Raw genomic sequence first — 17,374 nt, forward strand, 5'->3', positions numbered from 1 at the left:
GCCTGAATGTATAGACCAGACTACAACTTATAGGATGGATAATACTGTACAAATTCTACGATGAATATCACAGCCAAACGAAAAGGTACGCCGACACACATTCATTGTTTTGTTAACTCAACAAACCCTCGAACACCGACACATGCTAACTTTTCTTACCTGGAACTTGGTTGATAAACAGTCGCCTGCTGAATCACTGTACAATGACTGCGGAACTCCTTTTCCAGAGACGAAAAATCGCTCTAGACCTCAGGAAGACTCGAGAAGGTGCTAAATTTTTCTGACAGGAAGCCGCAATGCGCTGACCCGGAAGTGTATGCTAGTTCGGGGGGTTAAATTCCTTCACCTGATTAACTACCAAATGTACGCTGGTCTCCGTTTAACTTTAATGGTTCATCAGAAGCAATGCGTGTCTATAGCTATTGCTCTTAATACTAAATTGATACGTGATGACTGTCTGTAGCCGCCACGCATCAACCACTGATGCTTGCGAACGATTGATTGATTGATTGATTGATTGATTGGTTGATGACTTTTGTCTCCAACATAACTACCGACGTACCAAAAATCATATGCCAAACATACGAAAGGTGAGGCGTTCTGTTCTCATATTCTGCCATTTTTATCAGTCTTACGTCCCAATACAATTTTTCATTTCCATTCTACCTACATTCTTTGTCAACAATAGTTTGAATCAAAGAAGATCACAAAAAAATGTGCAACCATTCAAGGGTTCTTACTGATTCTTATTGGTTCTTACAGTGAACATGTACCTTTAGAAAACATAATATCTAAAACTTTCCATCAGCTTAGCTTGATTGATGTTTTGCTGGACAGTACATGTATACGTGTACTACTAGCACTTCCTTCTAAACAAAACGAAATTATTGAACAAACAATTCAACTTCTAACCTATAAAGAAACTATTTGACCTATAGCAAATAGCCTATATTAAAATGACCTATAAAAACAGTAATGGAATCAGCATACTGTAAACGTTTTAGTTTCTTTTCAAATGAACTTTCTCGCTAGATCTCTCGACTTTCAGCTGACTCAGAGAAATAAGCTTTGTGGCCAATTAGTCCTGACATTTCCAATGTTTTGTAGGTTTAATAATAACCTCAATGTAAACTGCAGTTAACGCAAATAAACAGTATAATAGAAATGCAGAATCAAGTGCTGTACAAGAGAGGTACAAGATAACAAAACTAATAACAAATAAACCAAATAAAGTTGCTATTAACTGCTGCCTGTTAGTGAACTCTTCAGAAATACATTGCATATCACTTCCAACAGAACTACTTTGTAAACCAACAAAACTATATAAAGCTACAATATGAGGAATCAAGATGCTGAAACTTTCTAAATAAACTCTCCCCTCTTTCTGTTTAAGAATAAGGATACAGATCAGGCTATATACACGTTTTGCTTCAACTATAACATGCGGCCTACAATGAATAAAGATAAAATTAAGATGTCACAACCAACTAAGGTTATGTCGTCTCAAACAAAATGCAAAAATGGGAAAAAGACAACTTTATCAACTTGTCATCACTTGATGGTCTTCTGATTAACTTCCTGCACTGGTAAAACTCCTGTGCACAAATTACCCTGCTCGCTTTCTTACACAAAATAGTTGTGCATCATCATTATGACAAAAAAATGTTGTACCAAAGGCGTCACTTTTGTTGGCATTGTTTCCTGTGGGTTTCTATGTGCCTCTTCATGTTCCCCAGTGTACTGAACTGCCTGCTGCACTCCTCACACCTGTAGGGTTTCTCCCCTGTGTGAGTCCGCATGTGGTTCTTCAGATGACCCAGCTGACTAAACTGCTTGCTGCACTCCTCACACCTGAAGGGTTTCTCACCTGTATGAGTATTCATGTGTTTCTTCAAATCACCTAGCACTCTGAACTGCCTGCTGCACTCCTCGCACCTGTAAGGTTTTTCGCCTGTGTGAGTCCTCATGTGAGTCTTCAGAGCACCCAGCTCACTAAACTGCCTGCTACACTCCTCACACGTGTTGGGTTTCTCTCCAGTGTGAGTCCGCATGTGTCTTTTCAGGTTACCTAATGTACTAAACTGCCTGCTGCACTCCTCACATTTGTAGGGTTTCTCTCCTGTGTGAGTCCACATGTGTCTCTTCAGATCAATTAGCTGACTGAACTGCCTGCTGCACTCCTCACACCTGTAGGGTTTCTCACCTGTGTGAGTCCGCATGTGTACCTTCAGATGACTCGGCCGACTAAAGTGTCTGCTGCACTCCTCACACCTGTGCACCCTCACACCTTTGTCTCGCCCGCTGGACTCTTCCCCGAACTCCTCACGCCTCTCTCCTTGCCAGGTGAGAACACTGTTGGCAGAACCCCCTGCTGCTCCTCTCCTGATGTCATCCACACCTTGTACGCTGTCTGTTGTTGCCATGTTGAAAATATCTTGATCGACGTCTGTAAAAATAAAAACGAATTTTAAAACGTGGCGAAATATTTGTAATAAAGTATTGATACAGTAAAGGATGTTCAGAGAAATGCTCGTTTTAGTAAACCAATTCAAAACATTGAAACTGAGAAACCATACAAAGACTGGGAAACAGCGACCAGTTTTCGTTTGCAGACTTCTTGGAACAAGTTTCCATTTAGGGGAAAACAAACTCCACAGAACAAGAGAACCAGGCCCATGTGGAAAATGGCGAATATGCTCCACCCCCCCCCCCCCCCCCCCCCGAACAAAAACAAACGCCAGCACTCGGAGAAGTCTGTGAACAAGGCTACTTGTCTTCAATACACTACTAGTAGTTTGCGGGTTTTCTTTTTTTGAGGGTGCTTGGAGAGTAACAATGCCACAGTCAGTGAACCGTCCCGAGGTTTTTACACGCCCCCATCACAGTTAATGAACCGCCCAAGGTTTTCACGCGCCCCTGTCTGGCCGCCCGGTGGGATGGAATCCAAATGTGGAAAACAAGGCGGGAAGTTCTGGCGCCGGGGCGCACGCAGGGGTTTACAATATACATATGGACAGCGAGAACAGATCAACTGTGTAACTGCCAATACCAGAATCAACAGTCCTTGATAACCGTGGACTTCAGATATGGTACATAGGAATTCCACACGGCGTTGCCATAAAATGGCTAACTTTTGCATACAGCACTCTGCATGATCTACTAACCCCTGCTGACCCTCACGATCTGTTTACGTTTTCTACTACCCGTCGTCAGCCTTTGACCAAGGACGTTACTTGCTTTGACCATCAAACTTTGAGAGATAATCATAAAGCATGCAACAATACGATCCAGCATCTGATATAATCTTCTAAACCGAAGTACGATACGCCCCTACACTGTGAAAAAAATAGTTTGGCCTGAATGTATGCGCCAGACTACAAATTCTAGGCTGAATATCACAGCCAACGACAATCCTCGCTGATACACACCATTGTTTTGCAATTTGTCAACTCAACAAACCCTCCAACAAAGAATAAAAGCCAGCTTTTCTTACCTGGACGTTAATTGGCACACAGTCGACTGTTGAATCACTGCACAATGACTGCGGAACTCCTATTTCCAGAGACGAAAACGGCTCAAGGTACACCACGGAAACTGGACGAGGTACCAAACGAACCGTAGCCCTGGAGACAGGAAGTCGCAATGCGCTGACCCGGAAGTATATGATAGATGGAGGTCAAACTTAACCTGACTGCCCAATGTACACGAGCTTCCGTTTAACTGATTCGTTGACTGTAATATGTGTTGATTGTTCTTAAAACTTCACTAGATTGATATGTATCTATTGGCAAACATTTACGAAAAGTGAGGGATATGGTATGCAAATAATCACTGGATAATTTGATATTATCTTCCACTGACTTCTCCGTTGTTGTTGCACTTCTCACTGATTATCTTCACCAATAATACCTGATGACATAAATGATGCTCCTCTGTAGATCAACTATAGTTCAATACATCTCTCTCCTGCTTTTGCCGCATAAAATATGAACTTTTAAAAGCATACTCTACGGAAATACACAAAATATCAGCCAATCATTTAGCACATACATACGCTTTAAATTCCAAACTCTTCTGGCCTTTTGACGTTAAAGCCTTTTAACACTTATGAAGATAACAGTAAATTAATCTGCTGCGCTTTTTCTTAATAATGCTTTATAGGGACTGTCCAGAAACAATCTTGTAGAGGGATGTGACAAAGTCCCTTCGAGTTTATCTTTCAGCTGTTCTATTCTCATTTTCTGCATGCCATTAATAAATCTAAACCGCAATACAACGCTTCATTTTCGTCCTAACAGAAAACAAGAAAACGCCATATCTAAAACTTTTACAACGTTTCATTTTCGTTCTACCCACGTTGCCATTCAAGCTTAATTATGGATACAATTCAAGGCACTGTGGGTCTTACAGTGAAAACGTACCTACAAGAAAACACCATATCTAAAACTCTTCTTCATCGTAGCTTTATTGAAGAATGTTTTACTGGACAGTACAGGAAATCTTATGCACAAAGACTACAAATAATCCCATTTTTCTTAGACATTTGCGGCTTGTTGATCAGATCGTTTCATAACAACATAACAAAATTACCCCAAACAATGTAATGACATGTTACAAAACAGGTGCTGAACAACTTATCATAACATGCCAGACAAAATAAAAGTGTTAATAACTGCAGTCTTTTTGTGAACTCCTCAGTAGAATATAGGTTATGAATATGGAAGTGAACTTCCTTTCAAACTACACAAATCTAACATTTAACCTATGATAACAAGAACTACCTGATGAACCAAACAAATTAACCCATAAAACTATCAATTATTTAACCTATATAAAAGAATATTTGACCTGTAACAAAAGTAGTTAAGAAATCAACATGCTGTAAACTTTTTTTTCTTTAAAATCAGCAATCTAGCTGGATCTGTCATCTTTCAGCTGACTTGGTAAAAGATTTACACCTACATTTGTGGCCAAAAAGTCTTGTCTCTTCAACGGTTTTGTAGATTAATACTAGAATTGTAAGCTAAAAACAATATAAATACTACAACTACAGTCAACACATTCAATAGAGTAGAAATGTAGATCAAAAGCAGTGCTGTACAAGATAGCAAAACTAATGTCAAAATTTACTATCAACCGTTGCCTGCTGGTGAACTTGTTAGAAACATATTGGTTATTACTTCTAACAGAACTACTTTGTAAACCAACAAAAGTATATAAAGGTAAAATATTAGGAATCAAGATGCTAATCAGTATGTTTCTAAATCAACTCTCTCCTCTTTTTATTGAAAAAATACATACCAGGCTGCGTGCACTGTTTTTCTTCAACTATACCATTCATTCTACAAGGAACAAAGATAGCTAGGGTGCCACATACTTGTAACTGAGGAGATGTAAAAATGCAAAGAAAAAGAAAAAAAAAACATGATCAACTTGTCATAACTTGATGGTCTTCTGTTTTACTATATAAACTGGTAAACCCTTCGCACAAGATATCCTGCTTGCTCCCCTAACATCGATAGTTTTCACCTTGTGCACCAGAGGACTTTATAAAAAATGGTCGCGATAAACAGTTTGTCGAAGGCGTCACTTCTGCTGGGTTTGTTTCAGGTGGGTCTTCATGTGCACCTTCAGATTACTCAGTTGACTGAACTGCCTGCTGCACTCCTCACACGTGTAGGGTTTCTCTCCAGTGTGAGTGCGCATATGCCCCTTCAGATTGCCAAACCAACTGAACTGCCTGCTGCACTCCTCACACCTGTACGGTTTCTCACCTGTGTGAGTGCGCATATGCCTCTTCAGATCGCCCAGCCGACTGAACTGCCAGCTGCACTCCTCACACCTGTACGGTTTCTCGCCTGTGTGAGTGCGCATATGCCTCTTCAGATCGCCCAGCCCACTGAACTGCCTGCTGCACTCCTCACACATGTACGGTTTCTCACCTGTGTGAGTGCGCATATGCCCCTTCAGATCGCCCAGCTGACTAAACTGCCTGCTGCACTCCTCACACCTGTAAGGTTTTTCTCCTGTGTGAGTCTGCATGTGTCTCTTCAGATTACTCAGCTGACTAAACTGGCTGCTGCACTCCTCACACATGTAGGGTTTCTCTCCTGTGTGACTCCGAATATGTTGCTTCAGATTACTCATATTACTGAACTGCCTGCTACATTCGTCACATTGGTAAGGTTTCTCACCTGTGTGAGTTCGCAAGTGTTTTTTCAAATTAACAAGCTCACTAAACTGCCTGCTGCACTTCTCACACCTGTAAGGTTTCTCCCCTGTATGCGTCTGCATGTGTCTCTTCAGATTATATGGCCGATTGAACTGCTTGCTGCACTCCTCACACCTGAATGGTTTCGATCCTGTATGAGTTTTCATGTGTCTCTTCAGATCACTCAGCTGACTGAACTGCTTGCTGCACTCATCACATCTGTAGGGTTTTTCTCCTGTGTGAGTTTCCATGTGTCTCTTCAGATTACCCAGCTGGCTGAACTGCTTGCTACACTCATCACACCTGTAGGGTTTCTCTCCTGTGTGAGTCCGCATGTGTTTCTCCAGACTTTCCAGCTGACTGAACTGCCTGCTGCACTCCTCACACCTGTAGGGTTTCTCTCCTGTGTGTGTCCGCATGTGTTTCTCCAGATTACCCAGTAGACTGAACTGCCTGCTGCACTCCTCACACCTGTAAGGTTTCTCCCCTGTGTGAGTCCGCATGTGAGACTTCAGATCACTCAGCTGACTGAACTGCTTGCTGCACTCCTCACACCTGAACACCCTCACACCTTTGCCTCGCCCGCTGGACTCTTCCCCGAACTCCTCACGTCTCTCTCCTTGCCAGGTGAGAACACTGTTGGCAGAACCCCCTGCTGCTCCTCTCCTGACGTCATCCACACCTTGTACGCTGTCTGTTGTCGCCATGTCACAAATATCTGGAGCAATGTCTGTAAAAACTAGACAAACGGATTTGAAATCGTTATGAAACAAGTGATATATTGAGACTTACTTGTCAGTATCCGGGTAGAGAAATGCTTCTTTTCAGTGAAACGATTCACAACACTGATACCGCTGAGCAAGGAGGTAAGGAGGCTAAAAAACCTCCTTGCGCTGAGAAACCTCCCCAAAACAAATTTCCTGCCGCCGCCTGGGTAAGAAACTGCCAGATGGTTATTTGCCAAGCAGAGGTTACGCTTTGGTTCTTTTTTAACGTTTTAGCAATGAGCTTTTATCTTGGCTTTCAGCATTATTTTCTATCTAGTTCTGAGTGAATATAGTGAGTGAGTGTGTTCTGCCTCGAGCCATCACGAAAACAATACTAAATAGAAAGCTTGATAAAAAAACGTGCGACATCTATTCTTTGCAAGCATAACAATGAGACAAAAACAACAACAAAACAAAAGAGTGTGAGTTTTGACGCTAGACGTCACCTTATTCTCGTAGTTACAATGCACTTATGAATCTCTCAAATGCTTTCTGATTTCTCTGCAAAATGTTTTGATAGAGGTTAGCTGCATGTCATGGGGGCTCTTAAAGAGCATCCCTGCAATAGTTAGTGAACCGTCCCGTGGTTTTCACACGCCCCTGTCTCGCCACAACACAAGGCGGGATGGAATCCAGATGTGGAAAACAAGGCGGGAAGTTCTGGTGCCGGGGCGCTCACAGGGGTTTAGAGTATACATACGGGCAGCGAGAACAGATCAACTCGGTGAGTCGGTCCCTGCCAATATTAGAATCAGTGGCCCTTGATAACAGCTGACTTCATATACGGTACATAGGAATTTAACACTACGTTGCGATAAACTGGCTAACTTTTGCACTGAACACACAACATAATCCGACAACCCCCTACCTACCCTCATGATCTGTAAAACGTTTTCTACTCCCCGTCGCCAGCTTTCGACAATCAAACTTTGAGAGCTAAGCAGGCAACAGTACGATCCAGCATCTGATATAATTTTCTAAACCTAACTACGATATACCGCTACACTATTAAAGATAAACAGTTTGGCCTGAATGCATGTGTCACAATACAATAGGCTGAAATTCTATCACAGCCAAACGAAAAGGCACGCCGACACACATTCGTGTTTTGTCAACAAAACAACCCCCCCAAACACCGATGCAAGGTAACTTTTCTTACCTGGAACGTAGTCACAGTCTCCTGCTGAATCCCTGCAAACTGAATGCTGAACTCCTTTTCCAGAGACAAAAACGGCTCAAGATACACCAAGGAAACTTGACGAGGTGCCAAACGATCCGTTGCCCTGCAGACAGGAAGTCGCAATGTGGTGTCCCGGAAATATATGCTGGAGAGAGGTCAAATTCATTTACCTGATTACCCAATAAATGTACAAGCGCCTAGTGGGATGAGATGAGCAAAAAAATCACAGAATAATTTGATATTCTCTTCCACCGATGTTTTTTTTTTTTTTTGTTATATAGCCTTCTTGTCAATTATCTTCAGCATTATTACATGATGTCATAAATGATGTAGATGTACTGAAGCTCAGTAAATGTCCTACTTTCATTGCCTAAAATATGAACATTTGATAACACTTACGGACAGACAAGCAATATCAGCAGATAATTTAGCCATTACGGATGCTATGAAAATCCCAAACTCTTCTAGCCCTCTGACGACAACTTTTAAGCTACTTAAGAAGTTGATAGAGCAATCTGCTGCGCCTTTTCTCAATTCAGTTGGGACGGTTCAGAAAGGATCCTGTGGGGTGTGACAAAGTCCGTTCGAATTAATCTTCCAGCTGTTCTGTTCTCATTTTCTGCCATTTTATAAATCTCATGCCCCAATACAACATTTCATTTCCATTCTACCCACATCTCTATTCAATCTTTAAATCAGAGAAGGTCGCAAATTTACGTTACCATTCAAAGGACTGTGGAACTTACAGTGAACACGTACCTGCAGGAAAACACAATATCAAGACTTTTCTTCGGCGAAGCTTTATTGACGAAATTTTGGCAAGACAGTACAGGAAATCAAATGATGCTACTAGAACTTCCGTGTGAACTACCAAAATAAGCTATAAAGCTATTCAACCTTTAACTATTACAATAATACTATGATCTAACCTATAACAAATACGCTTTACAAAAATGACCTACAAATCAACACGCTGTATAATAAAAGTGCTGTACAAGATACCAAAACTAATAACAAAAAAAAACAAGGTTGCTATCAAAAATGCAACTGCAAGTTAGTGAACTCGGAAACATATTGCTTATTACTTCTAACAGTACTACTTTGTAAACCAACCAAAAATATGTAACGCTACAATATGATGAATCCACATGTTAAAACTTTTCTAGATCGACTCTACCTCTTTTTTCTGTTAAACAATTGAGATACAGATTGTACACTCTTTGCTTCAACTATAGCAGTCTACAATGAATCAAGATATAGTTAAGATGACACATATTTCTAAATAAGGTGATGAAGTCCAAATATGAACAGAAAAGAAAAGAAAACAACTTTATGAACTTTTTATCGCTTGATAGTCTTATGGTTACATCCCTATACTAGTGAAACTCTCCTGCACAGATTATCCTGCTTGCACCCTTTACACCAATAGTTCTCACATTGTGCACCAGGGGACCTTGTGAAATAACTTGTTATGCCAAAGGTGTCACTTTTGTTGGTATTCTCTCCTGTGGGTTTTCATGTGCCTCTTCAGATTACCGAGCACACTGAATTGCCTGCTGCACTCCTCACACTTGTAGGGTTTCTCCCCAGTATGAGTCCGCATGTGAGTCTTCAGATGACCCAGTTGAATGAACTTCTTGCTGCACTCCTCACACCTGTAGGGCTTCTCCCCTGTGTGAGTCCGCATGTGTATATTTAAGGCTACCAAGTGACTGAACTGACTACTACACTCCTCACACTTGAAGGGTTTTTCACCTGTATGAGTACGTATGTGAGTCTTCAGAGTACCCAGTTCACTGTAATGCCTGCTGCACTCCTCACATCTGTAGGGTTTGTTACCTGTGTGAGTCCGCATGTGTACCTTCAGATGACTCGGTCGACTGAACTGCCTGCTGCACTCCTCACATCTGTAGGGTTTCTCTCCTGTGTGCGTCCGCATGTGGGTCTTCAGATTACAAAGGACACTAAACTGCCTGTTGCACTCCTCACACCTGTAAGGTTTCTCTCCATTATGAGTCCGCTTGTGTTTCTTCAGGCTATCCAGCCATCTGAACTGCCTGCTGCACTCCTCACACCTGTACACCCTCACACATTTGCCTCGCCCGCTGGACTCTTCCCCGAACTCCTCACGTCTCTCTCCTTGCCAGGTGAGAACACTGTTGGCAGAACCCCCTGCTGCTCCTCTCCTGACGTCATCCACACCTTGTACGTTGTCTGTTGTCGCCATGTCAACCTATCTGGATCACTGTCTGTTAAAACAAGACAAGCAAATATTAAAACTTGGTGAAATATGAATATTAAACTGTTTCCACAGTATAGAGCGTGTAGAGAAATGGCCATTCAGGGATAAACAAGTCCATTAGCCCGATTGTCCCGATCAAGTAAAAGTGCTGTTCAGGCAAGCAGAACTGCTTCCCCACTACTTGCCGACGAGCAAGTAAGAATTTCCAGATGTGACCCGCTCAAATTACCACTGAGTGTGACAGCACATGGGGCTGAATGCCTGCCTATATTGACCATGTCATTTTTAAGCCAGTAGAGACATCGATTTTGTTGTTGTTGCTGTCATCGTTTAACGTCTATTATCTTGCTAGACGTGGTCTCTTAACAAAAGTGAAAATTTATGAAAGTGAAAACACATAGAAAAATGTAATTTAAATTTCGGGCAAGTGAAAATTTGGTTCAGGCAAGTAAATTTTTTATGTACTTGCCCGATAGGACAAGTGAATTTTTGAAAACTTGTCTAACCCTGCCATTTTCAGTTAACCGATTCACAACATTAAAACCGCTGTGAATCCACACAAAGACTGGGAAATAGTGGCATGTCTTCTAGCGTCCTTTACAGACTTCCCAGAACGCTGACGTATAATTTTGGGGAGGAGCGCTGATTTGCAGTTCTAACATGGGCCAGGTTCTCTAATGCCGGGAAATCCGGAAATCAGAAATAAAAGGCTGCTTCGAGAGCACCCCGCCAATAGTTAGTGAATCGTCCCGTGGTTTTCACGCACCCGTGTCTGGTCGCACGGCGGGATGGAATCCAGATGTGCAAAACAAGGCGGGAAGTTCTGGTGCCGGGGCGCACACAGGGGTTTACAGTATACATACGGGCAGCGAGAACAGATCAACTAGGTCCCTCCCAATACCAGAATCAGTGGCCCTTGATAACAGTGGAAATCATCTACTGTACATAGTAATTCAACACTGCGTTCCGATAACTTTTGCACTCAACACAAAATATAACCCCACAACCCCCTACCTACCCTCACGATCTGTTTACGTTTTTTACTCCCCCATCACCAGCTCCCAACCATCAAAATTTTAGCTAAACATGCAACAGTACGATCCAGCATCTTATATAATTTTCTTATCCTAACTATGATACACTGACAAAAACAGTTTGGCCTGAATTATGCATACTACAATAGGCTGAATATCACAGCCAAACGAAACGCCACGCCGACACACATCCAAATGTTTTGTCAACTCAACAAACCCACAAACACTGATACATGCCAACTTTTCTTACCTGGAACTTAGTTGACACACAGTCGCCTGTTGAATCACTGCAAAATGACTGCGGAACTCCTTTTCCAGTGACAAAAACGGCTCAAGATACACCGAGGAAACCTAACGGGGTACCAAACTAAACCGTAGACCTGCAGACAGGAAGTCGCAATACACTGACCCGGAAATATATGCTAGGTGGAGGTCAATCTTTACCTGATTACCCAACAAATGTACACAAACCTACGTTTAACTGATTCGTTGACGGCAATACGTGTTGATTGTTCTTAATACCAGATCGATATGTGGTGTCTTCTGTCTCCAACTTAACTACCGACGTACCAAAAATCAAATGCCAAACAATTAAGAAAAGTAATTCCTTTATTCCGATACCCTTTAGCCCTATTTAGGGCTAGTCTACCAGGGTTCATATGAAACAATGAAACATACATAAACAAACGCAAATATATACACAAACATACATGTATATATACAAACAGATAATGATAGATACACAATCATTAAAAAAACTATTGGCTTGAGAAGACTTGATACATTGCCTTTTTAAAGCGTGAGATGTTGGGCAGGGATTTGATGTAAGGTGGTAGGTCATTCCAAAGCCTGATGGCACGGTAGAGGAAAGTTCGCTTTTTTTAGTTTGTTTTTGGCCTAGGGAGTTTAAAACTGAAGGAGTTGGATAATCTAGTTGAATATGTGTGGGTAGAAGTAAGGGATAAGATATGCAAATAATTACTGGATAATTTGATATGCTATTCCACCGATGTTTCCTTTGTTGTTGCACTTACAGCCTTATTACATGATGACGTAAATGATGTTGTTCTGTAGATCAACTATAGTTCAGTACATTTGTCTCCTGCTTTCACCACCTCAAATATGAACTTCTGATAACATCCACGCAATGTTAACGCTTGACCAGGAACTGCTCCCACCGAGAATGAGCGACGGCGATGGACACAGTATGAATACTAGAAACTCAAACAAATTCAGATCTATTAAGTGTAAAACAAACAGATATAGAGACTCACCTGTTCTATACCTGACAAGGTTACTTAACAATGATATGTGATGCAGATGCTTATATACTTGAGAATTCTTTAAGCTTTTATGATCTGTATTGACGGATCTGTTTTGACTGATCTGTATGTAACATATTTTGCAATTTCCCTTATTGAGATATATTTTGTCAACATTTGTCATATAGTTGGTACTTTCCCAAATATTTCAATTGTTTATATCCATGTTTCTAGCGATTTGTTAAATTTTAATGTGTATTCAGATTTTAATGGAATCATGCCTGTAACTAAGTGTAAGTAATGCGTAATTCAGTCACCCCGGCTGCGATGTATTTTCAAAAATAAACCATTCATTCAAACCATTCATTCATTAACCGATCATTTAGCACATACATATGCTATCAAATCCCAAACTATTCTGGCCTTATGACAAGAGCTTAAGCTTGAAGTTGACAGGGCAATCTGCACCTTTTCTCAATTATGCTTATACTAGCGACGGTTCAGGAATGATGTTGTACAGGGGTGTGACTAAGTCCCTTCCAGTTAATCTTTCAGCTGTTCATTTCCTACCATTTTATAAATATTACGTCCAGATATAACATACCATTTCCGTTCTACCTACAGACCGTGGGTCTTACAGTGAACACGTACCTGCAAAAAACACAATATCTTAAACGTTTCTTCAATGTAGCTTTATTGAGGAATACTGTGCTGGACAGTACAGGAAATCAGATGATACCAAGTTTGCACAGAATTAACTACAGATAGTCCCACTGTTCTTACATGTAAGACATTTGCAGCTTATTGGTCACATCGTTTCAACCGTTTTAGGACTTAGAATAATATCAATAGCTAATAGAACAACATAACAACAAAGTAGACTTAATGAATTATACTTAATAGTAATAGAAGAACACAACAACAGATTAACCTAAACATTGTAGTAGAAATGTAGCAAAACAAGTGCTGTACAACAAATCAAACATGGCGGAAAAATAACTGTTATCAACTGCAGTCTTTTAGTAAACTCCTCAGTAACATATAGGTTATACATATCTCAGTGAACTTCAAAAACCAACTAACCTATAGAGCTAACATTTCACATATAATAACAAGAACTACCAAAAATATACCAAAATAGCCTTTAAAACTAATCAAGCTATAACCAACAATGAACTATTTAAACTATTAAAAATTCCTATTTCAAAATAAACTACAAAACCAGTTAATGAATCAACATCCTGTAAACTATTTTTCTTAAACAAACAATAGAACAGAAATGCAAAACAAAAGGAGAGCTGTACAAGATAGCAAAACAAATGAACCTTACCGAAAGTTGCTATAAACAAGGACGTTACATCAGAAATAAACTGCTGCCTGTTATTGAACTCTTCAGACAGATATTGATTATAACTTGTAACTGAACTAATTTGTGAAAAAAAAAGGAAATAAAGCTACAATATACAGCAGTAGCATCAAAGAAATCGACATCAAAGAAAAAGCCTGTATTGTATATGACAAAACTTGTCGTGCTAAACAGTATGCCAAAGGCGCTACTGTTGGGTTTGTTTCCTGTGGGTTTTCATGTGAGTCTTCAGATTACTCAGTGTACTGAACGGCCTGCTACACTCCTCACACGTGTAGGGTTTCTCACCTGTGTGTGTTCGTATGTGTGTCTTCAGATTACCCAGCTGACGAAACTGACTGCTACACTGCTCACATGTGTAGGGTTTCTCATCTGTGTGTGTCCGCATGTGTCTCTTTAGGTGACTCTGAATACTAAACTGCTTGCTGCACTGCTCACACTTGTAGGGTTTCTCACCTGTGTGAGTCCGCATATGGGATTTTAAATGACTCAGCTCATTAAACTGCCTGCTGCATTCCCCACACATGTAGGGTTTCTCCCCTGTGTGAGTTCGTATGTGTCTCTTCAGACTACCCAGATGACTGAACTGCCTGCTGCACTCCTCACACCCGTAAGGTTTCTCCCGTGTATGAGTCCGCATATGCTCCTTCAGATTACCTAGTCGACTGAACTGCATGTCACACTCCTCACACCTGTAGGGTTTCTCTCCTGAGTGTTTCCGCATGTGTCTCTTTAGATCACTCAGCTGGCTGAACTGCCTGCTGCACTCCTCACATCTGTAGGGTTTCTCACCTGTGTGAGTCCGCATGTGTACCTTTAAATGACCCAGCAGCTTGAACTGCCTGCTGCACTCCGCACACCTGTACACCCTCACACCATTGTCTCGCCCGCTGGACTCTTCCCCGAACTCCTCACGTCTTTCTCCTTGCCAGGTGAGAACACTGTTGGCAGAACCCCCTGCTGCTCCTCTCCTGACGCCATCCACACCTTGTACGCTGTCTGTTGTTGCCATTTTGAAGATATCTTGATCGATGTCTGTAAAAATAAAAACGAATTTTAAAACGGAAGAAATATGTGTAATTCGTATTGGTACAGAGTAGGATTGGAAGTTTGAAGAAATGCTCGTTTTAGCAAACCAATTGAACATTGAATGATTGAAACAACTGAGAAATCATAAAAAGACTGGGAAATAGCAACCAGCTTTCGTTCGCAGACTTGTTGGAACCAGGCTTTAATTAGGGGAAAGCAAACTCCCCAGCATTACAGGACCTGGGCCACGCTGTAAATCGCAAAAATGCTTTTCTCGAACGAAAACAAACGCCGGCACTTAAAGAAGTCTGTGAAGAAGGCTACTTGTCTTCAATACACTAGTATGTTGGTTTCCTTGCTTTGAGTGTGCTTGGAGAGTGACAATGCAACAGTTAGTGAACCGTCCCTTGGTTTTTACACACCCCTTTCACGGCTAGTGAACCGTCCCGTGGTTTTCACACGTCGCATGGCGGGTTGGAATCTAGATGTGGGGGAAAATAGCGGGCAAGTTCTGGTGCCGGGGCGCATATAGGGGTTTACAGTATACGTGGAGACAACTAGGACAGATCAAGTAGGTCCCTGCCAATACCAGAAGCAGTGGTCCTTGATAACAATGAACGTCAGATAAAGCACACAGGATCTAAAAACTGCGTTGCAGTAAAATATTCGACGTTCGCACTGAAAACAAATCACATTCTACTAACCCCCCACCGACCCTCACGATCTGTTTACGTTTTCTTCTCCTCCGTCGTCGGCGTCTATAAACCTTCATAATTCTGAGAGATAAGCATGGAACAGTACGATCCAGCATCTTATATGATATTCTAATGCCAACTAAGATACGCCCTTACACTGAAATACTAGTAAACAGTTTGGACTGAATGTATGGGCCAGGCTACAAATATAGGCTGAAATCACAGCCAAACGAAAAGGCACGCCGACACACATTCATAATTTTTTTTTGTCAACTCAACAAACCCTCGAACACCGACACATGCTAACTTTTCTTACCTGGAACTTAGTTGACACACAGTCGCCTGTTGAATCACTGCAAAATGACTGCGGAATTCCTTTTGCAGAGACGAAAAATTGCCCAAAACACCGGAAGATTCGAGAACGTACTACACAAACCAAATCCCTGCAGAGAGGAAGTCGCAGTACCGTGACCCGGAAGTATTCTTATGATTCAGGTCGACTTCCGTTACCTGATTACCCAGGAAATGTACATGAGCCTAACCCACACCGGAGAGCCTTTACCAATGCCGATTTGCTGACCTACCAATCATGTTAACCCTTCTCAGACAACGCAGACTACATAGACACAGCATTTTGAAAATATGTGACCCTGATTCGATTCAAACAAGTGAAGCCTGAAGGAGTATACGTTCCTATTCGTTATTAATTAACCCATACCGACCAAGGAAGTTATATCTCATAAAACGTCCTTGTACCGACCAATGGTGCCTACAAGTTGAACAAGTGACAACGTTTAAGGGTCTAATCTCCAATTAGATCTATTGGGGCCAAGAAAATATCCAAAGGGCTTAACACTACCCAACCCGCCAGGCATACAAACTCGCCTAGGAAACTGTTTTACCCCCGGCACATCTGCTTGGAGATTTCACAAACCATCCGTTTTCGACTTAGAGCCTGAGGAAGGCTAGATACTAGTATGTCAAGATTTTTAAACTATAGTTTTATTCACCCCCACCTAACTCCTTCTGCTTTCCCCCCTACCCGTTCTCCTTTTCCCCCGGACTTCTCCTTAACCCCCGCTGTACTTCTGCTGTGCCCCCGTCTTTCTTCTTGGCCCCCGGTGTACTTCTGCTTGCCCCCCGCCCTTCTGCTTAACCCCCAATGGCCGCCGTCAACCCGAATTTCACGTAGTCGACACGAAAATCGTTCAGAAAGCAACAATAACGGCCGCGCCACGGAACATAAAATAGCCTATTCTCTAGGACACATTCTGGGCCACCTTTCTGCCAAGTGGCGTTTTACAACTCCTTCCCAGTCTGAACTGAAAAGGCTCACCCTCTCGGTGAAGGGCGTATGCATCCGCCCCGTCAGCATCGGGTACTCACACGAAAGTCGTGCCTAAACACCCTGCACGGCAACAATACACGGTCTCATATAGCCTATGGTCTGGCAAACAATCTTGGCCACCTCTCTACCACGTGGCGTCGTACAAATCGCGCTCAATCTCGAGAATACGTCTGCAAAGTCGGGTGAGAAGCGGTTGGAGAGAGCGGTAACAGCTATCTCCAGAATTGCGCAATAGTCCAA

General features: G+C 41.8%; 2 protein-coding genes across 2 annotated transcripts in view; both read right to left on the reverse strand.

Annotated features, from left to right (window-relative positions):
• Nucleotides 1-1,434: 1,434 nt before the first annotated feature.
• Nucleotides 1,435-16,243, reverse strand: LOC118416340 (zinc finger protein 723-like). The gene is made up of 6 exons (XM_035821430.1): nt 16,103-16,243; nt 14,804-15,097; nt 14,384-14,434; nt 10,124-10,297; nt 2,204-2,335; nt 1,435-1,448 (listed from the first exon to the last, which is right to left on the reverse strand). Exons 2-6 carry the CDS (start codon nt 15,072-15,074, stop codon nt 1,435-1,437), a joined length of 642 nt encoding a protein of 213 aa, XP_035677323.1. The 5' UTR covers nt 15,075-15,097; nt 16,103-16,243.
• A 280-nt stretch (nt 16,244-16,523) lies between these two features.
• LOC118416341 (zinc finger protein 782-like) overlaps nt 16,524-17,374 on the reverse strand; it is a 5,282-nt gene continuing 4,431 nt past the window's right edge. Inside the window, exon 3 of the mRNA XM_035821432.1 lies at nt 16,524-16,555. Within this exon, the coding sequence (XP_035677325.1) occupies nt 16,524-16,555 (32 nt within the window). The remainder of the gene's footprint in view (nt 16,556-17,374) is intronic.

This window comes from Branchiostoma floridae, chromosome 5, assembly GCF_000003815.2.
Source record: "Branchiostoma floridae strain S238N-H82 chromosome 5, Bfl_VNyyK, whole genome shotgun sequence".
In the NCBI taxonomy this organism is placed as follows: domain Eukaryota; kingdom Metazoa; phylum Chordata; class Leptocardii; order Amphioxiformes; family Branchiostomatidae; genus Branchiostoma; species Branchiostoma floridae.

Coding starts and splice junctions, on each gene's coding strand:
- LOC118416340 (XM_035821430.1), bottom strand. CDS start 15,074: ATGGCAACAACAGACAGCGTACAAGGTGTGGATGGCGTCAGGAGAGGA. Junction 10,298..14,383: donor CAGTCAGTTTCGTCAGCTGG/GTAATCTGAAGA, acceptor TCACCTGGCAAG/GAGAGAGACGTGAGGAGTTC. Junction 2,336..10,123: donor GGAGTGCAACAGGCAGTTTA/GTGTCCTTTGTA, acceptor TCACCTGGCAAG/GAGAGAGGCGTGAGGAGTTC.